The sequence below is a fragment of the Mirounga angustirostris genome, unplaced genomic scaffold (assembly GCF_029215605.1).
Source record: "Mirounga angustirostris isolate CCGP_5_RB_7025 unplaced genomic scaffold, mMirAng1.0.hap1 SCAF_15, whole genome shotgun sequence".
Classification (NCBI taxonomy): Eukaryota; Metazoa; Chordata; class Mammalia; order Carnivora; family Phocidae; genus Mirounga; species Mirounga angustirostris.
The window spans coordinates 92,936,803-92,958,424 of record NW_026991723.1 but is presented as its reverse complement, the minus strand read 5'-3'; the positions used below and the strand labels follow the sequence as shown (position 1 = coordinate 92,958,424).

The 21,622-nt window shown below is 58.2% G+C and overlaps 3 protein-coding genes across 3 annotated transcripts; all 3 read left to right on the top strand.

Annotated features, from left to right (window-relative positions):
- Positions 1–397: 397 nt before the first annotated feature.
- LCN8 (lipocalin 8) lies at positions 398–3,412 on the top strand. The gene is made up of 6 exons (XM_064579159.1): positions 398–481; positions 1,408–1,538; positions 2,003–2,073; positions 2,403–2,507; positions 2,596–2,685; positions 2,783–3,412. The coding sequence occupies exons 1-6, from the start codon at positions 398–400 to the stop codon at positions 2,860–2,862; spliced, it is 561 nt and encodes a 186-aa protein (XP_064435229.1). The 3' UTR covers positions 2,863–3,412.
- Positions 3,413–10,684: 7,272 nt separating this feature from the next.
- Positions 10,685–15,255, top strand: LCN6 (lipocalin 6). The gene is made up of 6 exons (XM_045881908.1): positions 10,685–10,774; positions 10,984–11,123; positions 14,060–14,130; positions 14,591–14,701; positions 14,894–14,995; positions 15,230–15,255. The coding sequence occupies exons 1-6, from the start codon at positions 10,685–10,687 to the stop codon at positions 15,253–15,255; spliced, it is 540 nt and encodes a 179-aa protein (XP_045737864.1).
- An 889-nt stretch (positions 15,256–16,144) lies between these two features.
- Positions 16,145–19,243, top strand: LCN10 (lipocalin 10). Its single transcript, XM_045881907.3, has 5 exons — positions 16,145–16,255; positions 16,915–17,054; positions 17,393–17,504; positions 17,763–17,865; positions 19,006–19,243. Exons 1-5 carry the CDS (start codon positions 16,145–16,147, stop codon positions 19,167–19,169), a joined length of 630 nt encoding a protein of 209 aa, XP_045737863.3. The 3' UTR covers positions 19,170–19,243.
- The last annotated feature ends 2,379 nt before the right edge of the window (positions 19,244–21,622 follow it).

Genomic DNA, 21,622 nt, shown 5'->3' with positions numbered 1-21,622 from the left:
AGAGCCTGAAAACCGCCCGTGCCCTGTGAGGAAGGAGCTCTGTGCCTGGGGGCCTGGGTGCACCGTACCCATCTGTCAGCTCCGACGGGCTTGGAGCTGTGGTCCCCAGCCGCCCCGTGGTGGTGGGGGGCCTCGTCCTCCTCCTCTCAGGCCCCCCAGCGGCCCCACTGCGGGTCCACTGTCGTCCCAGGCCCAGGTCGGTGGTGGCACCGCTGCGTTCGCGCAGGCTGACCCCACCCCAGCGGCTGGGTGTCACTGGGCCCCCATGGTGTGCCTGCAGAAAGCCGTTTCGCTGAGCGGCCTCGGCCACGTGTACTGATGACATTCCCAGGTTCTTGCGCAACACTCCTCCGGTATAAACCCAGGTGCTGGGGGAGCAGAGGCGCGGAGAGCAGCGATGGAGGCTGGGATGCTGAGTGCCATCCTGGGCGTCGTCATGGTGCAGGGGGGCACAGCCATACAGGACCTGGATCTGCAGAAGGTGGCTTTTCTGTCTTGCGTGGGGAGGCCGGGGCAGGGAGGGGCCTGAGTGTCCAGCCACTCCAGCCACCACCCCCCCGGTCCCTCCAACCCCCAGCCAGTGCCAGAGCAGCTACATCAGGGGCCCCAGGACCCACCCAGTTCAGCCTGGACAGAGCAGGTGGCTGAGGCTCTGAGCCCAGCCTGGCCGGTCACCCCTGTCCTTGAGAGGGGGTGTGAGAGCAAGTGCCCAGGGCCCGGCAGGGCCAGAGCTCTCCCTGAGGGTCTCCTGTGGGCAAGTAGCCTGGTCCTCCAGGGTTTCCAGGGACCGGGGCTCAGCGTGGCCACCTCCTGCTCCTGGATCATTGGGGTCCATCCCCCGGGAGCTCCGGTAGGAACAGGCCAAGTGCCTGGGAGCAGCCCTGCTGTACCAGCTCCCAGGGTGCTGCAGTGTGGTGACCAGAGGACGCTTTCCCAGTGTGGGGAGCTCGTCTGGGGCCCCAGGTCCTTCATAGGTCTGCATTGGCAGCCGAGCTGGGAGCACGTCAGAAGGCTCAGGGATGACACGTACTGGGGACATGTATTCTTTTCTCTTGCAAAACAATTGGTTTCCAGGTTTCAGATGGAAGTTCTGGGCTGTGGGTGGATTTCGGAAGGCGGGAGTTCCCTACCCCAGCTCCCAGTGTGGGGGCGAAGCTGTATCCTCCCGTGGGTGACAAGGGCTGCTGGCCGCTGCCTCCTCTCTGGGGCCCCAACCACCGCTGCCCCTGGCATCCTGGCCCCAAGGACGGCGCACTGCTGTCTGATGGGCTGGAGGGGTTCCTCAGAAGGATGGTGACTGCTGCTTTGCCACAAAGACTTGCTGACCTTTCAGGGACCCCCGGCACACTGCTTGGGGGCCCTGGGTGGGTCTGCCACATCGGATGGGGCTCCGGCTTCTCTCTCTAGATTGTAGGATTCTGGCGGGAAGTTGGTGTGGCCTCCAGCCAAAACCTGGCACTGAAGACCCCAAAGAGGCTGGAAGCCTTGTTCCTGACCTTGAGTGGACATGAGCTGATTGTGAAGGCTGCATATAACAGGTGAGGGGTCCCTCCCCCGGGAGCGCCGGTAGGAACAGGCACGTGAGGCCGAGTGCCTGGAAGCAGCCCGGCTGCACCAGCTGCAGCTGTGGGGCCTGAACCGTGTCAATCCTCCCTGTGTCCAAAACCCAAGACCTTGGCCCCCACCCCCAGCACCAACCCCCCCCAGGCTGCTGGAGCTGCCACATGTAGATCTGCCCCAGACCTTCAATTCTCCCAAAAATAAGCGTAGAGTTTTGATAAAGCCCCATTGAGTTATAAGAAAGAAAATTGGGCACGGGGCTCTCTGGAGGCCCCCGCTCTGCACCTCCACCGTCCTCATCGTGGCCCAGGCTCTCCTGGGTACAGACACACTGCTGGAGCCCTTTCTGAGGATACATTCCCCTCTCTGCACCCCCTGGGATGTGCCCGGCAGAAAGAATGCAGGCTGGCATTTCCTTGATGAGCACGTTGCTGCCTTTCAGCTCAGGAAGTTGTGAGACAGAAAAAATAGTGAGCTCAGAAATAGATGTTTCGGGGACATTCATTTTTCCTGGTAAGAACCCTTGCCTGTTGCTACAGTTTCAACCCCCTGGCTCTGCATACCAGCTGCACTGGCCTTGCTATTTTTCCTGTGCTGTTCCCCATGCTGTTCCCTGCACTTCTCCTCATGCCCCAGAAGCTCCCATTCTCTTAACACAAGTGGATCATCCTTCAAGGGCTGCTCTACCCATCCCCCTCCCCCCGTGCCTAGCATGAAGGGCAGGTCTGGGCGCTGGGTGGGGAGAGGATGGCGTCAGACCCCACACCCCACCTCGGAGGTCTCCCAAACTGCGTGGTACCTGTCGGCATGTCTGCAGTCTCCCCACTCCCACCTGCCGCCAGGCCACAGGGAGATCCACGTGATAGACACGGACTATGAACAGTTTGCCATTTTGAGGCTGTCCCTCCACTGGCAAGGCAAGGACTACCATGTGCTCAAGTATTTCAGTAAGTGCACCCTGGGGTGGGGGGGGGGAGCTGCTGCTGCCCTCCTGGGGACAGCCCCGCCCAGCCCAGCCCCCTGTGCCCCCCACAGCTCGGAGCCTGGAGGACGAGTATGGGCCAGGCTTCTGGAGATTCCGGGAGATGACAGCAGACATGGGGCTTTACCTGGTGGCCCGGCATGGTGAGCCCCAGACCTTCTGGGTGGGCGCTGGACTGGGGACCCTGAGGGTGGGAATAGGCCCAGTCCTGCGGCACCTCACACCACCCCTGTCCCACAGGGAGATGCGCCAAGCTCCTGAAGGAGGTGAGCTTTGCCCTGGGCTGCGCTGAGTCCCCTAAGCTGAGTCTTCCGACCTGACAGGGACCCTGAATCACTCTGCATCCTGGGCCTCCAGGGTGTGGACACCAGGCTGCCAGAGGGGGACCCCGGAGGCTGGGGCCTCGAAGACAGGGCTGGGGGAGGGACGGGAGGAGGCTGGGCCCTCGTCCTGCCTTTCTGGCCAGCAGGGTGGGGACACAAGCCCTGTGGGCACCGTCTCGGGTTCCCCGTGTCCCACACGGTGCTAGCCCATCCCCTGCATGATCCCCTCTGTCTCAGCACAGCCCCGAGAGCTGGGGACTGTGACCCTGCCTTGCAGGTAGAGAAACTGAGGCCCAGGGAGGCTTTTTGCTCACAGTCATGCAGCTAGGACACGGGCCCCCACCCGTGGCCTTAACCACTGCCCCCAGGGGCCTTTGGAGGTCAGGCAGTGCCCTGAGGCCCTGCCCTTCTGTGTCTCAGGAGCTGATCTAGAGGATGCCTGTGCCCAGGCCGGGATGCTCCGAGCCTCCGCCCCCACCCCCGGCCTCTCCTGGCCCCAGGGCGCTGCTGGTACCTTCTCCGAATAAACCCCACTGACAAACCCACTGCCCCGAGTGTCTTTCTTGGGGGAGCGGGGCCTGAGGGGTGACGGCTGGGGCCGTGGGGTGTGTTTTCCATGACTGTCCTGACAGTGACAGCAAACCTAACTCTGGTGGTCTGTGTACACCACGAGCATCGCTGGTGAGCGGGAGCCATTCAGATCCCATCCCTGGCTGGACCTCTGCCCAGAGAGGGCTGAGCTGGGGGGACACCACTGGCCAGGCTGGCTTCCGGTCTGGTCTGTGTTTCCTTCCCTGTGGGGCCCGGGGACTGCACAGCTCGGATGCAAGATGGCAGGGTCCTCTCCCTCCTTCCCACCCGAGGGTCATGCCCAGTCCTGCCCTGCTCAGGGCCCACAGGCCAGGCTGCCCATGTGTGTGGGCCCCACAGTCATCCTCAGGCTATTGCCCTGCTCCCCGAGAGCCTGAGCGGCCCCAGGCCTGCTGCCCTTGAGCAGAGCAGCAGGTTAGATCTCTCAGATGAAAGGGGACCATGCTGCATTTCTGCTTACATTCTTCCATGGCTCCCTACTGCCCCAAAGTCAAATCCCATGGGCATTGTGGCCAGGGCCCTCCAGTCATGGCTGTTCTGTCACCCTGCTCGCCTCCTCCCACCCACCTTGCATGGGTGGTCCAACCTCTTCAGTGTCTGGGTCCCCATCATGAACTCTGTCACTCCATGATCTGCACTGACTGTCTGATCACCACATTTTCTTCCATCACCTGGGGCTGAGACTGGAGGGCATCCCGGGTGGCCTGGTCAGGGCAGGGAAATTGGGGCGGGTGTCAGCTCCATGGTTCTGAGCACAGCCCGGGACGACCAAGGCTTCTGGGGAGCAGCTGCCCCATGGGTGAGGCAGGAGAGGAGTCCCCGAGGTCCAGCAGTGCTGGGGGACTGGCGGGCACCGGCCCGGCCAGAGCAGAGAAACCCCAGTGACACTCAGCCATCCAGCCAGGAGCGAGGCCTGCCCCGAGGGTGGGGCCTGCCTGGGACTTGCCGGACTGATTCCTGAGCCAAGTTCCCAAAAGACCCACAGGAGGGATGTTTGGAAGCTGCATTCTGACAGATTAGGGGTGCCTGGGGACAATTTGGATTTTCCACGGATCTGTCCAGCCAAAGCTTGCAAAGAGTGCAAGGTGACCTGCCTGCAAGGTGACGGAGTCATCTCCATCGGCTCGGGCAGCCGTCACAGAGTACGGCGGGCCGCGGGTGGCCCTGGGACATCGGGGGTTTATTTCTCACACTTCTGAAGCTGGACGCCCTAGGTCAGGGTGCTGACAGGGTTGGTCTCTGGTGAGACCCCGCTTCCTGGCCTGGAGCTGGTGGGCTTCCCACGGTGCCTGCCTGTGGCCTCCACTCCGCGCACCGGGAGACATCGCTGGGGCTCCCCGCCTCTTAGAAGGGCGCCAGTCCTAGCAGATGCGGTCCCACCGGCACGAGCCCCCCGCACCCCGTCACCGTCACCGCCTAAGAGGCCCCAGCTCCAGACACAGCCGCAGTGGTGACTACAGTTTCAACAGTAGCATTTCTGGGGATGCAGTACCGTCCCCGACAAAAGCCCACACCACTCAGAGGGCGACAAGGGCATCCAGGGCCTCTGCAAGGCAGTGTGAGCACACAGGCCGCTGGACGCTCGAGGAAACAAGGGGGGTGGGAGACTAGGAGGAGGTCCCCAGAAGGGGTTTCGAACACACTGGCCCAGCGCTGCTCTCATAAGTAAGTTCAAGGACAAAAGGAAGGCAGGCTCCGGGAGCTAGCTCGTTCTGAGATGGCAGAATTAAACAGTCAGCTAATGCACAGAGAACTAACGTGGGAAGAGATGGGCCCTTGGAGCTGGAGACTGTGTGGAGAGCCAGGCCGGAACACCGATGCCACTCGGGGTCGCCGGGCCCCGGGCTTTCCTGGACGGGCTTAGCAGACGGCAGGTGGCCGGGAACTGGACAAATCAACGCAGATCATCGGAGCCAAGGAGCAGAGCAGAGAATGACTGGGGCGGGGGCGAGGTCGGGCATGTAGACTCGTCCCAGCAAGAGAAGGCAGAGAAAATGGGGCAGAAAAATATTTGAAGAAATAGAGGCCAAAATATGCCCAACTCTACGAAACACATCCCTGAGGCTCAGGGAAGCCTATGCGGGACAGGTGCGCCACTCCCAGGGACATTGCGAGGTGAGGCACTCCCGCGGTTTGCAGACTAGGTGAACGGAGCTGGGGGAAAGGGCCCTTCAGCAGCAGAGGCCAGGCGCGGAGGCACATCTCCCAAACAACTCGGAATTGCAGGAAATGAAGCTATGTTTACACAGATCGAAGTGCAGAGAGTTCGTCCCTAGCACATGTGCAGTACAAAAAGTAAATGTTAGCATGGTCCTCAGGCTGAGGGACATCGTGGGTGATGCCCACGCAGGTCCGCAGGGAGCTCAGGAGGGCTGGGAAACTGGGAGAGCGTGGCTCAGTGCAGCTGGCCAGCATCCTTCGGGGACCTCGAGTCTTCGCTTCTCCTCCACGTGTGTCTTGTCTGTCAGTACGGACTTGGGCAGCCCTCCTTCCTTCCATAAATTATCACGTATTGCGGTCTTTTATCTTGATACGCAAACCCGTGCAGATTTGTCCAGTGGGGGCTCCTTCAGGATGGCCCCTGAGTATTTTTGACACGTTCCTCTGATTCCTCAAACACATGTTTACTCTCTGGGACCAGAATCAACCCAAGTTCCTCTTACGCTTCCTGTGACTCAACCTTGGAATAGTCTCTCCAAGGAGCCTGGTTCCTTTTTGTAGAGAACAGTACTGAGGAACCAAGTTCTGAGGGCCAGGTGCACTCAGCTTTGCTTCTCACTGGGACAGAATGGTGTTGAACCTTTTCAGCAGAGAGATCCCCCCTTTCCCCATGCCTTCCCAACCCTGGGAGAACCATTCTCCTCTGACCCGCCCCCGAGCGCGCAGAAAACAGTTCTAGAGTTGCTCACCCAAACCACTGCAGAAAGCAAGCCTCAAAACGACCAGAACTCAGCATTTGCTTAGAGCTCCTTTACTCTTTAGCCTGAGAATATATAGAAAAAATACTCCATCCAAAGTTTCTCAGGGCTGATTCCACTGCCCCCTTCCGGTGGTTATGTCATTCGCTTATAATACAGTTGTATTCCATTCATTTATTATTAAGTGCAGTAGATTACCATGATCCCAAGGTCAAAGCTACACAAAGAAGGTATGCTCAGGGGAGCCTGGGTGGCTCAGTCAGTTAAGCGCCTGACTCCTGATTTCGGCTCAGGTCATGATCTCAGGGTCATGGGATCAAGCCCCGTGCCGGGCTCCTCCGAGGTCAGCAGGGAGTCAGCCTTAAGATTCTCTCTCCAGTCCCTCTGCCCCTCCCCCTGCTCTCTCTCTCTTCTTCTAAAATAAATAAATAAATCTTAAAAAAAAAAAAAGGTGCTCTCTCTCTTTCTGTCAAATAAATTAATAAAATCTTTAAAAAAAAAAGAAAAAAAAAAAGAAGGTATGCTGTGGGGAGGGGGTCTAAGTTCCTCCCCAGCCTACCCCTGTGGGTGACTAAGCTCTTTAGACTCTGATTATCCTTCCTGTGTTTCTTCTTGCAGAAATAAGCAGACAACATGAGTTTTCTTATCATCCTTTCTGTCTCACCTAGAAGGCTGTGTACTTCACATGCCCTTTGGCACTTGGCTTTTTCCACTTTACAATACACCTGCATGTCGTATCACTCACTCCATGTTGGTTCATAGAGACCTTTGGGTTATTTTTTATAGTTGCATAGGACTGTTTGTGGGTGCACCATCTGTGATTCAAACAGTCTCCTGGGTGTGGGCACCTAGCCGACTTCCAACAGTTTTCAATCACAAACAATGCTTTACTGAGTAACCACTGTGTGTATCTATCATTTGTATTGTCTCAGGTACTTCCTTAGGATAGATTCCTGTGAGTGGGATTTCTAGAACAAAAGACAAACGGGCATGTAGTTAAGTTTTGTTAGATGTTGCCACATTCCCCTTTATAATGATTGTACCATTTGCAGTCTGACAGGCAGTGCATGGGCATGCTCGTGTAGCCAAAGTGTGGGTGGTGTGGCTAAGCTCTGCAATTTTTGGCAGTATGATAGGCGATAAATGGCATCTCTGCATTGTTTTAATTTGCATTTTTCTTATTGTGAATGAAAATGAACACTGTATCTATTCACCAGGGCTGCCATTACAAAGCACCACAGACTTAAACATCAGAGGTGTGTTCTCTCCCAGCTCTGGAGGCTGGAGTCAGCTCCAGGCGTGGCAGGGCCAGTTCCTCCCAAGGCCTTTCTCCCTGGTGCATAGATAGCCGTCTTTTCCCCACGTCCCCACATGGTCGCCCGTGTGTGTGTGTGTGTGTGTCTGTGTGTACCTTAATCTCTTCTGATAAGGACCCCAGGTACGTTTAACCTGAACAATCTCATTTTGACTTAATTAACTCTTTAAAGCCTCCATGTCCAAACAGAGTCATATTCTGATGTTCAGGGGTCACAGGACTTCAGCATAGAAATTGGTGGGGGGTGTGTGGAATGCAATTCATAACAAACATCTTTTCATATGTTTAGGGGTCATTTTAACTTTTTCGTGTGAATTATCTGGTTATGTCATTTGTCCATTTTTTCTGATGGGTTTTCAGCCCTTTTTTCCTTTAATTTCTAAAAGTTTCTTATGGAGTATGGTTATTAGCCCTTGCATGTGATATATGTTGGAAATATTTTCTCCAGACTTGTCACTCATCTTTTGACCTTGTTTATGGCTTTATTTTTGCTATAAAAAAGTTTAAAAATATAGTCAAGTTATTTATCAGTACTTTCTTTTATTACATCTGGATTTTATGCATAGTTAGTGTGGCCTATGGGTTTGTAGTGGCTTGATTTGCCTGGGCTGCATGATATTGCCCAGAATTCCCAGAAGACAAAAGCCTTACAGGGCCTGTGAAATGAGCTCCTACAGTGATGTGAGGTCAACCTCCTGCCACAAACCCCTTATTTGTGAATATATATGCCTCCTAATGGTCCCGCCTTCAGGAGTGAAATCTGATACAATTAGAAAGCATTTCCCTACATCCACATCATAGAGAAACTCACCAATGATTTCTTTTATTACTCATATGGTTCCATTTCCATGTTTAGCATTTAGATCTCTGATCCATTTGATGTTTATTCTCATGCATGAGGTGAATATGCTTCATTTTAATCTTCTTCTAAATGGATATCTAGTTGTCCTGATTTATTTACAAAAATCTATTTTTTCCCAGAATTTAAGATGTCTCCTTTGTAGTACAACCTGCTCATTTTGGCTCATGAGAGCCTACTGTATATACTTTTCCCCAAATCTGCAATCTGTAAGATTATTTTGGGTTACACAGATGTCTTTTATCTGTACGACTTTTTATGGTTTCCAGCTGTATTATGAGAATTACGAAAATACAATATAATTTCAAATGTGGCTCTCATCTTGTTAAGCAAGGTGATCATAGCTGTTTTCACAATCTATGTGGTCCTGATATGTGTGTCTACCCCCAATATTCATGTTGACGTCCTAGCCCCCAATATGATGGCATTGGGAAGTGGGCCTTTGGAAGGTGACTAGGTCATGAGGGTGGAGCCACTTGAATGGAATCAGTGCCCTTATGAAAGAGACCCCACAAAACTCCCCTACCCCTTCCACCATGAGGACACTGTGAGAGGTCTGTGACCCACAAGAGGTCCTCCTTGACCTTGCTAGCACCCTGACTGGAACTTTTAGCCTCCAGAACTGAGAAATAAATGTCTGTTGTTTATAAGCCCCCAGTGTGTGGTTTTTTGTGATATCAGTCCAAGTGGACTAGGAGAGCCTGTCATGTAATTCCAATGCAGGAAGCATTTTTGGGTCTGCTTCTATTATCTCTTTCTTCTGCTGTGTTTCTCTTCTTTCAGCTCAGTCTCCTCAAATGTGTCAAATGATGAACAGGATTAATTTGAAGAGTAGGGTGATATTTTTGTCCTTGTATTTCATCTTCTGCCAGGCATTGGGGAAGCTGGTAATCATGGGACACCCTAATCCGTGTTCAAGGCCTGAGACTCCCCAGGCCCTGGGGTAGTGCAAAGTTTAGCTGCACATTTGTACAAGGGCTGGTTTACTTTTGTTCACCAGTAAACCCATCCCCCAAGCAGGGCTGGAGCGGTGGCCTAACAAAGGTCCCTCCTTAGAAAGGCCTGGCAAGACAAATGGCTTCATCTTTCCTCCACCCTCCAAATCTTCCTTGTTTTTGTGTTGATAGAACCCCTGGAAGCCAGCCAGCAAAGGGGTCTGGAAATGTAGTCTGAACTACACCACCACTCCCTCCAACCTCCCAGTGAAGGATCTTCCTAGCCACCTCCCCTTGGATTTTAGGGGCTCAGACAGATCCTACCAAGCCCTCTGTCCTCTGCTCCCAGGTAGGGGCTCAGATGATCCAGGGGTGAGAAGCCGGGCCCATACAGAGCTCCCATGGGATGTTGGGGGATGTGCAGCTCCTGGGGCGTCTGGCCAGGGTCATGGAGTGCAGAGGTGGGAGGCAGCAAGGCCAAGGTGGGCCAGAGAGTGGATAAGTTCAGATGAGTGTAGTGGAAGGCCAGAAGGAACAGGACATTCCAGGCTGGGTGCTGACTGTGGGTGGGGGCAGGAGGCCAAGACCAACAGAGCAGAATAATGGGTAAGCCAGGAGGGGGTAGGAACTTTTAAAAAATTTTCGGTTTCTATTTTTTTTTATTTTTAATGACTGAAACAAAAGATCTGACCTTCAGCTTCTGGAAGAACTGTTTGTGCCTCCCCTCGGACTTGGCCTTGGCCTACTGCCAGCCAGGGTTAAGGACCAGGGTTTCTGGCTTTCCCAGACTGAGCAAGGCTCAAGAGTGTTGAATCCCCAGGGAGGAGTGGAGGTGGTGTGACTGGGATTAGGATGCTCATTCTGGAAGCTTCCAGTGGAAGGAAGCATACAGAAGCAGGGATTGGCATGGCAGTGTTGACAAAGAACGTTTTGTGTGTGCTTGGCACACATTCCCCAGGGGCCCACTCCCCATTCTCTAGCACATCTGGGCAGAGCACAGAGGCTACCACTGAATAATAATGCCACCTGCCCTTGGGTAATTTCCCCACGTTGCAAAAAGAGAGGCCAGGATGGTGTCCTGGTGGTTAGTGGCCGCCCACAGTGACCCATTCAGAGACATATAAATGGGTTTTCAGGGGCTGGAGGTACTGCCCACCCCTGGCCCCGAGGCATGTGTGCTGGTGTGCGGATCTCTGGGAGGATGCGGGCTGTCCTGCGGGCTGTCCTGCTGGCTCTGCTCTCAGTGCCTAGGACCCAGGCAGTGTGGCTGGGGAGGCTGGACCCTAAGCAGGTAACAGCCCTCCTGTTGGTCCTAGGGGCCCAGGCCTCTCCTGTGGGGCCACACAGCCTCTGGGTTACCCTCCCAGAGCCAACCCAGACCGGCACTGGCTATGGGGGGATGGGCTAGCCTGAGGAAGGGGCCCTGGGCTCCCAGATAGAGAGAGGACGCCTCCAAGGGCTGGAGGGACTGGCCCCCCTCACCTGCTCCTCCTTCACCAGCTCCTGGGGTCCTGGTATGTTCTTGCCGTGGCCTCAGGTGAGAAGGGCTTTGCGCTGGAGAAGGCCACGAAGAACATCGAGGGCGTCACGGTGACCCTTACTCCAGAAAACAACCTGAAAATGCTGTCCTCCAGGCACAGGTGAGTGAGCTGTGTGCCCTGAGTCTGGGTGGGACTCGCCGGGGTGGGAGAGGCCTCTCGAGCTACCGCTTGAAGTGGGTCATGCCCTGGGCTGAAGAGCCACAGGTTCTTGGGGGACCCCAGGTACCCTCCCTCCCATTCTTGCATCTGCCTGCAGGAGATGTGGGCCCCGGGTGTACCTGGGCCAGGCCTGGCCTTGGGACAAGCAAGGGCAGAGGAGATCTGGGGTAGGATGGCAGCTCCACGGTGTTGGGCGAGCTTGGCCCCACGGGCCATGGTGTTGGCCCCAAAGCCACGTGGCTGGGTCGTCCGGGTGAAGCTGGTGGAATCAGACATCCAGATACAGAAGCTGGGCCTCTGGAGGGCCTTGGGCCCTCTGCAAAGCCACGGAGGCCAGAGGAGCCACGGGGATGCCCCAGGGCTCAGACCCCAGTTTTGGCATCTGCTCATCGGAGTGACTGGTCAGCAGCCTCTCCTGGTGCATCTCTGTCCGGGGACCTGGGCCAGACCCTGATTTGGAAAGGTGGATTGTGCTGAGGCCCCGCCTGAAGACACACATTCAGATCAGGACTTAGAGGCGAGGCAAGCGGGCCTCTCACGTTTTGTTGTGTAATTAAATTTCATTTGTTGGCCTTTGGACAGGAAATGCATTCACATGGCCAAAAATCAGGGTCCCCCAGGTGTACCGTGGGGGTCTTTGCCCTCCTGCCTCAGCCAGCCCATCTCCTCCCTGCGGGTAACCTGTGTTTGGGATGCGTGGGCAGGCACACACCAGCACGTGTGTGTCATTTGCCCAGGCACGCTTGGCGTTGTTCCCTATCAGTCCACAGAGGCTCTGCTCTCTTTTAAAACATTTTGAAGTTTGTTCTCTTTTGTCTTCATGACATTTTTAAAAGTTGCAGGAAGATAAACACAGCGCAGAGATTTACTGTCTTCACTACTTTTAAGCGCACAGCTCAGGGGCGTCAAGCACATTCACGCTGTTGTGCAGCCGTCCCCCTCCGTCCGTCCCCATTGAACACGGACCCCTCCCCTCCCCTGCCCCTATTTCTGTGGGTCCGACTCCTCTGGGGCCTCCTGGGAGTGGATCCTTCGGGATTGGTCCCTCCGCGCCGGGCTGATCTCACTCGGCACCGTATCCTCCACGTTCATCTGTGTTGTAGCCTGTGTCCGGATTTCCTTCCTTTTTAAGGCTAAATTATGTTCCATGGTGTGGACAGGCCACGTGGTTGCTTCCACCGTTTGGTTTTGTCAATGGCGCTGTCATGAACATGGGTGTGCAAGTGTCCCTTCGGTTCTCCTGGGTGTGCGCCCCGCAGGGGGATCGCTGGGCCATTCGGTGATTCCCTTTCACATTTACCGGGGCGCTCTGCTCTTTTTGATCGCTGTGTAACACTCCACAGGCCTTCTGCCGGGCTCTGCTGCTCGACAGACAGTGCTCTCCGATCTTCGGCAACTGGAAACACCCTCTGGGGCGTGGGCCCTGGTGCCTTCGCCTCTAAGGGGTCCCCTGAAGGATCAGTCCCTGGGAGCTGCCTGGCTCCGTGTCACACGTGCCCGGTCCCCTGACCCAGTGCCTGCGCTCGGCATTCCTGTGCTCTCGGTTCTCCATCATCTGATGGGCAACAGATGGCCCCCTTCAGCTTCTACGCGCCCCTTCTAACGACCGGAGCTTCGCGGCGTACATGCTTCCTGCCCAACGCGCTGCCTGGTCACATCTTTGGCATGTTTTTCTCTGAAGTGTGTTTTTCCTGGTTTGTAAAAACCCTTAAGGATTAGGGCTATTAGGCGCTTGTCTGTGACAGAAACCAGTTGCAAATATATTTCCCAGTTTGTTATTTTTCTTATAACATTGAGGAGGACTTTTTTTTTTTTTTTACAAACATGAAGGATTTCTTTCCATTTTTGTGGAGATGCACACCAGCTTTCTCTTTGTGGGGCTCCAGGCTTTTGTGACACCATCAGTTAGGAAATGGCTTCCAACTCCCTGGTGCTTCTGGCATCTTTGCTGCATTTGGGATTTGACCCTGGGAAAAAAGGAGAAACTTGGTTTTTTCTAGATTGCTACCCAATTTCTAACATCATTTATCGAATTGCCCCTCTGTCCTCCATGGACTCAGGCTGACTTTGTCACGTGCTAAATTCCCATGTTCCCATTTTGCTTTATTTTTGGGCTTTTTTTTTTTTTAGGATTTATTTATTTATTCTCGAGAGAGTGAGAGAGCACGAGCGGGAGGGGCAGAGGGGGGGCGAGAATCTCAAGCAGAGTCTGCGCTGAGCGCAGAGCCCGACTCAGTCTCATGACCACGAGATCACAACCTGAGCCGAAACCAAGAGTTGGACGCTTGATGGAGGGAGCCACCCAGGCGCCCCTGTTTCTGGACTTTCCATTCATTCCTTTGATCAGTCTTCTGATTTTCCAAACCCCGTTGTTTCACCTGTTGCAGCTTTGTGCCCCACTGCCTCAGTTTACTGGATGGCTCTTGCTTGTTGTTCTCCCTTCTGGAATTTCCCAGCCATGAGCTCATCTTAGTGAGCAAAGACCACTGCATTTCTGTTGTTTGTTCACTTTATGGACTGACTGCTTAGGGGACGTCGGCCCCTTTGGATGTTGAGTGCCTTTACCCAAAATTGCAGACGACCCTGTGTTTGTCAGAGGCTCCTTTTGTGCCCGTCATGTGGCTTCCAGCACGGGAGGCCTCTTGGGAGGTGGAAGGAAGCCAATTTGCACTTTGCAGGGCTCTCGTGCCTGCTCATTCCCAGGCCAGGTTGGATTCGCTGGAGAGCAAGGCTTCCGGGCAACAGGGGCCGTCAGCGGCGTAGCCAGGATCCCCAGTGTGGCACGCTGGTGGCTGGCCAGGTGTAGCTGGTAGGACCCTGTCTCTTCTGGGCCTGAGTCCGGACCCTGAGCTGAGGACGGACGGTCTCTCTTCCAGGCTGGAGAGGTGTGACGTGAACGTGGTGGAGCTGCTGAGACAGAGCTCTGGATGGGTGTTTGAGAACCCCTGTAAGGCGACGGCCTCCACGGTCTCATGCGGGGCGCGGGGCGGTGGGGGATGGGCTGGCTTTCCGGGCCATCCCCAGTGGGTTCCGCCACCGGCAGCCTGGGCTGGCGTCCCCTGCCGCCTGGCCAGTGCCGTGGGAAGGGGAGCGGGCCCATCCCCGAGACTTCCACTAGGAAGTGAAAGGACTCATTTTGTCAGAGGTTTGAAGACAGAGGGCTCACACTGGCATGCCCCGCGGGGACCCCGGGCCTCCCTCTGGGGTGATGCCCCCGAGGGGACATGATCGGTGGAGTGTTCCCCCCCGGCATGAGCTGGGACAGGCACTTGCCGGCCATCCGTCCCTGAGGCCCTCTGTGTGCTGGCTCTGGGGACCAGGGGACAATGCCTGGGAGCGCTCAGCTTCCCGCGGGGGCCTCTCGTGAGGTCTGATGCTCCCCCCCGGGGGGGGCACGTATTTCCTAGCCCTGGGCGTGCTGGACTACCGGGTGCTGGGCACCAACTTCAGGGACTACGCCATTGTGTTCACCCAGCTGGAGTTCAAGGACGAGGCGTTCAACACCGTGGAGCTGTATAGTAAGTGGTGGAGACCACGGGCCAGCCCCACGAACTCCCTGTGGGGCAGCCGCGCTGGGCATCCTCCTGCTGACTGTGCTGAGCCCCGTGCCCCCAGGGTCCCAGAGCGCCATCCCTGCCCTTCGGCTCCCTGCAGGAGGGGTGGCTGGGGCACGGGGCACACGTGGTGAGGGCTCCCCTCCTGCCCTGCAGGCCGAACGGAGCTGGCCAGCCAGGAGGCCCTGCGCCTCTTTGCTAGGTGGAGCAAGGGCCTGGGCTTCCTGTCTCAGCAACAGGCCACGCTGCAGCCGGACCGTGAGTGTCACCCGATGCCCACGGGCCCCTGGCTGACTTCTGCTGGTCTCGGGGTCCCTCCGGACCTCAGGGAGTCAGGCAGGGCGGGGGTGGGGAGCTCTACATGGAGTCACCTGCTCCTGCCCAAAGCCAGGCCTGCAGGGCCGGCCCCGTCTCAGGCGAGGCCATGGGCAGAGCGGGGTGGCCGCGGTGTGTCCTGGGTGCCCACCCTCACAACTCCTCTTTCCCCCCCAGCCACCTGTGCGCACAAGGCTTTCTAGGTAAGCTGCCTTCCCGAGCATCACCCCAGAACCTACACCCCAGAGCTCTGCCCCGTGAAGGGCCGGGGCCGGGGCAGACTCCCCTCGCAGTGAACCTGGGGTCCCCCAACGCTCTTCTTGGTTTTCAGTGAATGTGTCGACCTCCAGGGCGGGCTGCTTTCAGGACTCACCCTGCAGTTCCAAATAAAGCGATCCCACAAAGCCCTGCAGATGGCTCTCACCTGTGTGCCGAGGGCGGACGGCAATGCCAGGCGGGCACTGCCCTCTTGGGGCTCCCGTCGGTGCAGGGAGGGGAGTGGGTGTGGGGCTCACGGAGGGCTGGGCCATACAGCACAGAACCAGCTCTGGCTGGGGGACACGTGGACGCGGGTCTTGGCTCTGGAGTGGGGGCTGGGCTGGGGGCAGCTGCTCCTCAAGCAGAGGTCACCACAGTCCCTGGGCTGGCGGGAGGGCATGCTCACACGCATCCAGCAGCCCTGTCCGTCAGCACCCGCTCGGGACAGAGAGCCCTGGTTTCATGCTAGCGCTGTCTGAGCCCCGTCTTCACTGTGGTCCTGCTTCTCACGGGCAAGTATCCCTATGAAGGGACTCATAAGGACGCCTCCCGGCTGCTTGCCTCTCTTCCGGGGGGCTAGGATGGCAGGCCCTGACTCCCTGAGGTCCGGAGGGACCCCGGAGCTGGCCCCCGCTGGGGATGTCCGGCCTTCAAATTCAGGCAGCACCTGCCAGGCCGAGCCCCTGGGCCGTCTGTCTGTGCCCCACAGCCCCTCTCCCTCCCCATTGGCCCACCCCAGGCTGGCTCAAGGCTCCGGGTTGGCTGGACAGGCAGGGTCAGGTGGGTGGGGAGATTTAAACGCAGTGCCCTGGCGGCCGAGGAAGGAGGGTGACAATGGGACCAGGGAGGCTGACGTGCGTGCTGGTCTTGGCGCTTATGCTGGCTATGGGGTCCCGGCCACAGGAACAGCTACCCAGGGAGTCCCACAACCTCAACTGGAACAAGGTGAGCCACACACCTGCGGTCCCCAAGCCAGACAGCCAGGCCGACCGGGGCCAGGGATGCAGTGTGTGTGGCGGGCGGCTGGAAGATCACTCCCTGAAAATCTCCAAAGGGCCATTCTGGAACAGGGGGCAGTGCCTCGAGGGCAGAAGGAGTTTCAGGCCCTGGCGTCTCCCTGAGGAGCTGGTGGCCACACAGGAGGGGGGAGGGCCGAGGGCCCCAGGCAGGTGCATCCTCAGGGCACCGGAGATGCTAGGTGGGCAGAGGCCGAATGAGCAGAGCGTGTTCTGGAACAGCGAGATGGCTGGCAGGTGGAAGGTTCTAGTGGGGGTGGCCGTGGGCACTGACTGCCTGGGAATGTGCGTTTGTGGCAGGAAGTCAGAGGGATGGGGCTGAGGGCCGAGCTGGAAGGAAGGGGGAGGCCTTGCACAGGAAGGGAATTCCAGCACGCGGTACCCACGGCCCAGCCCTTGGGGCCCCAGCCCGCCTGGCACCTGCCCACCAAAGCCTGGAGGGGCAGCCGGGGCCCTGCGCAGGGGCTGTGCTGGCCTGTTGGTGCTGGACCCGGGCCGGGCCTCAGGCCAGTTGTCAGTGTCCGCTGGGTTCCTGGGGGCCCGGCTGGGAGCCTGGCATGGGCAGCTTCGCCAACACGCTCTCCACAGTTTTCAGGGTTCTGGTACATTCTGGCTGTCGCCTCTGAGGGCCAGAGATTCTTGCCAGGCAGAGACAGGAGGAAGCTGGGGGCATCCATGGTGGAGGTCCACAAAGTGGGCCAGCTGAAGGTGGTTCTTGCCTTCAGCAGGTGAGTGGACCGGGGTGGGGGCCCAGCACACTCTTCACGGAGACCTGACCACAAACAGCCCAGGCATCTCTCCGTCAAGAGGGCAAAGGGATCCGGGGGCGGGGGGAGCCAGACCCACGATCATCTGCAAATCTAACAGACCATCTCTGCGGCCCCGAACCCCGTCCTGCCCCTAAAATTCAAGGCCTGATTTTGGGAGAGGCCACCACGTACACGGGAGCACTTGGCAGAGAGTGGGTGTTCCGAGTGTTTCCTTAAGCTGTGGGACTGGCCCTGCTCCAAACTGGAAAATTCCAGAAAACTAGAGCCAACAAAGGGCTCTCGCCTTGCCCCCCCAGGTCACAGGGGTGCCAGTCACACACGTTAATTCTGCGGAAAGATAGGAAAAAGGCGATGTTCAGGAATACTTGTGCGTATGAAGGCCCAGAGCCTGGAGAGAAAGACCTGGGGGTGGGCGTGTCCCCGGCTTCACGGCCACAGACCTGGGAGATGCCGTTCCTCTGTCCCAGGGCTGGGTGGGTGGGATGGACAGCGGCCCACGAGGCGGGCAGGCAGGCCACGGTGCCAGAGCCCACAAGCATGCAAGGGCCTGCAGCCTAGGCCTGGAAGGTGGTTGGGTGGGTGGGAGGGACTCCTGGCCCTTTCCACATGCCCCTGTTGTGCAAGCCTGATCCGGCGGCCCCACGCTTCTCTTCCGGTCCAGTGAAGGGGGTAGAGGGTTTCCACGTGCTGTCCACCGACTACAGCTACGGCGTGGTCTACGTGCGCCTGGGCCGGGCTGGCCGGACCTCCAAGACCCTGCTGCTCTTCAGTGAGTCCAGCGGCAACATCTGGGGAGAGGGCGTGTGGGGTGCAGGTCAGGTGGGGGACGGAGGGATGACAAGCTCAGAGGGGAAGGTATGGAGGCCCCTGCCTCAGCTCGGGCTCCATGACAGAGCGCCACAGACTCCACGGACGCCCACAATGGACGTTGATTCTCACGGCTCAGCGCGCCGACCTGGCGGGTTCCGGGGAGGCCCCCCTTCCTGGACTGCAGATGGCCGCCTTCTCACTATGTCAAGTGTCGGGGTGAGGGCTCTGGTGTCTTCCTTTCTTATATGGGCACTGATCCCATTGTGAGCACCCAGCTAACCCCACACACCTCCCAAGGCCCCAGTACCTCACACCATGCCTTTGGGGCTTTGACGGATGAATTTGGGAGGACAAGAACACGCAGTCCGTTCCTGTCATGGCCTTTGCGCTGCAGGCTGGCAGGAAGTGGGAAGTAGGAGGACAGGGCTGGGACACACACAGCAAACGGGTGGCCAGGTGGGCAGGAGGACCGTGGCGCCCGGACGGGGGGACCAGGTGGGCAGGTCTCTGATGTGGCTGCCACGGGGCTGAGTGGGGGAGGCCAGTGCACAGGCAGAGCCCAGAGGGCAAGAGGCCAGGAGTGGGACTGACTGTCTGCACGGAGGCAGGGGACCCCCCGGGCTGAGGGCAGGATCGGGGGAGCAGGGGGAGGTGGTGAAGGGAGGACGGGCAGGGAGCTTCTGTCCAGAGAGGGGGTGGGGAAAGGGGGCACAAACCCACTTCTGGGCACCAAGGCCTGCGGGACACCCATCGGAGAGGTCGGAGGGGTCCTGTGGTCTCAGTGGAGGAGGGCGCGGCCAGGAGCGCAGCGGGAGGGGCCTCAGGCTCCGGCCTCAGGCTCCTGTGAGCAGAGAGGGCTCCCCAAGTGGCCCTGTGTGGTGCCTGCCTCTGGGCCGCACCGGGGACACCCACTTGCCTCGGAGCACAGAGGGGACAGAAGGACACTCCCCATCACCTGCCCGCGGCCGCCTCCCTTGGCAGCACCCTGGCTTCTCTGTCCTGCCAGCTCGGAGGGCGCTGCGGTGGCCGCGGGCTCGGGTACGGCCCCAGACGGCCAGAGCTGGGGGCTCTGACCTTGTGATTCTGCTTCCAACTGCAGGCAGGCAGAACACGTCCAGCTTCCCGAGCATGAAAAAATTCGTAGACATATGTGAGATTTTGGAGCTCGCAAACGGTGTGACTGTTCTCCCGAAAGATGGTAACAGACGGCCACGCGCCCTTCTGTGCAGACCCACAGCACGCCCGGCCCCATCCGGCCCCTAGAGCTCAGTGCCTCTCTCTCCCGCAGCCTCGTGTGCCCACACCATCCTGCCCTGAGAGCCAGCGCCCACCCACCCGTCCCCTCGGGGCTCCACCCGCGGTCCCCCTTGACCCGGGGAACATTGCTCAAGACTGCAGGTCCTCACATCCAATGGCCTATTGAGACGCATTTGATGACCCCAGGCCACTGATGGGGTGAAGTCCAGGGCCATGGCTGTAGCCCAAGAGGGATCCTTTATGATCATGGAGAGATGGGGGTAGGAAGGGGGTAGGAGGGCAGGCACTGACCAGGCAGGGGGATGCCCGACCGGGCCCATTCTGCTCATGCCCTCCAGATCACACGGCGGAAAGAGGCTGCCACACTTCTTGGCTGGGAAATAGACCACGGCTGGTCCAATGTCGTCCTTGCTGTATGCCTTCTCCACAGCGCGTCTGCCGCCAGTCCCCATGGTCCCTGATGTCCTCCACTTCCTCAGGAAGTCGTTCACTTATTCGCCCAACATTTCTAAGCACCTGTGACATGCCAGGCACGTGCTAGCTGCCGGGGAGAGGCAAATTGGCAAATGCGGTCTCAGAGATCTGGTGCCAGGACAGGCTCACTCCAGCGCAGCCGCCCATGCACATGACTGCAGACTCGGGGAAATGTGTCTGCAGAGAGCGCAAAACAAAGGCAGGTCTGACTCACACCGGGTGGGGCAGGAGGGGTCGGGGAGGGCTTCTCGGAGGAAGGAACATTCGGAAGAGAGCTGAAGCACAGAGGTAGTTCAGGAAGTTGGGTGGGCTTCTGCGGAAGAGGAAAGCGCTTTTGAAAAGCCCCAGAGTGGTGGAAGCGGAGGGAAGCGTGAGGGGAGAGGAGAGGACAGGCCGTGGAGGAAGGTTCAGTCATAGGAGAGGGAGCCCCGGGCAGGCTCGGGGGCTGAGCTTGGAGCCCAGAACCCCCAAACGGAGAGGCCACGTGGGGGGCTGGAGTTCAGAGGACAGAGAGACGTGGGAGCCGGACACGTGGAGTCACAGGATGTACTTGGTGATGGAATGCTGCCACCCAAGGGGAGCACAGTAGGATGGCGTCAGTCGGCTGCTGCCACGTAAGGACCACCCACAGCATCTCTGCGCTACGAACCGACACGAATTTACTTAGCTTTCCCGTCCGGGCCAGCGTGGGGTCAGGTGGTGCAGGCCGGCCCTGCTGGGTGGTGGGGGTCTCCGCAGCTTGCGCCCGCATTGGGGGGTGGCTGGCGGTGACTGGTTCGGGCCGGCTCTGCTGCCATTGTCCCCCTCCCACCGAGGGTGGCCACGTCCTGCTTGTCTCACGGCCACGCCGAGGCCACAGCAGGCTCAGCACAGGACTGCATTTTTGCTTCAGTGGCTAAGTGAAGCACGTCGAGGGGCCAAACGCAAAGTGCGGAAGGGCCTGCGAGATGCACGTTCCCGGCCAAGGGCGCAGGCGCAGGAAGACATGGCCAGTCCGGCCCCCGAACTCCGTCTGCCCCAGCACCGTGCTCTGCCCCGGGCATCAGGCCAGGTGTCCTCACCCTGTGCCCCACCCCAGAGCCCCACATCCCCTCTAATGGGGGGCAGTAGGATCGAATCCGGGGTCTTGCGACCACAGAGGCCCCTCGAGACCACACGGCATGAGGCCTAGCTGGATCCCCATGTGCTCAGCATCCGTGGGGGAAGAGGGAGCGAGGCCCGGAGTGGCCACACCCACAGCAGCTCAGGGTCTGCCAGAGGCAGCACAGGAGCCTCGTTCCTCCAGGACATGAGTGGCTCCCGGCCCATTGTTCCCTGGCTCTGCCCACTAAGACCCCCCTTCCTCTCCATGCTTGTGGGGAAGGCGCTGGGGGGCAGGCCTGGCCGCACAGAGCACGCCCCGGAGGCCCTTCGGAGCTCTGCTCTTTGAAACATTGTGGGTTTCTGGGTAGGCAAGCCTCATTATTCCAGCTGCCAGGAACCTCACCACAGTTCCTGAGGCCACAGGCTCTTCCTAGATAGTTCCTTATTGGAACGTGGAGGATACCAGATCCCTGAGGGACAGGGTCCCCACACCCTAGATGCCCTCTGCACAGCTTAGGAACTGACTATGCACACCAAAATACTTCCAGAGTCCTGACAAAGACACGATCCGAACTCTGCTTGCAAGAACAGACCTTTCATATCTCACAGTTCCTGTACCAGAATCCCGGCTCAGCTCAGGGGGAGCCTCTGCCTCCAGGTCCCCCAGGAAGCCGGGGCTGCAGCCTCCACTCAGGCTCGACCGGGGCAGGCTCTGTCTCCAAGACCGCTCACGTGGTATTGACAAGATTCGGTTCACAATGGGGGCTCAGGACTTTTCTGTCAGCCTGGACCCTCTGTAGGTTCTTTGGACTACAGTCTCCCAGGGCAGCTCATACTATCTGATCTTGCTTCTCCAAAGCACGGGATCAAAGAGAGACACACAGAGAGAAACACAGAGACAC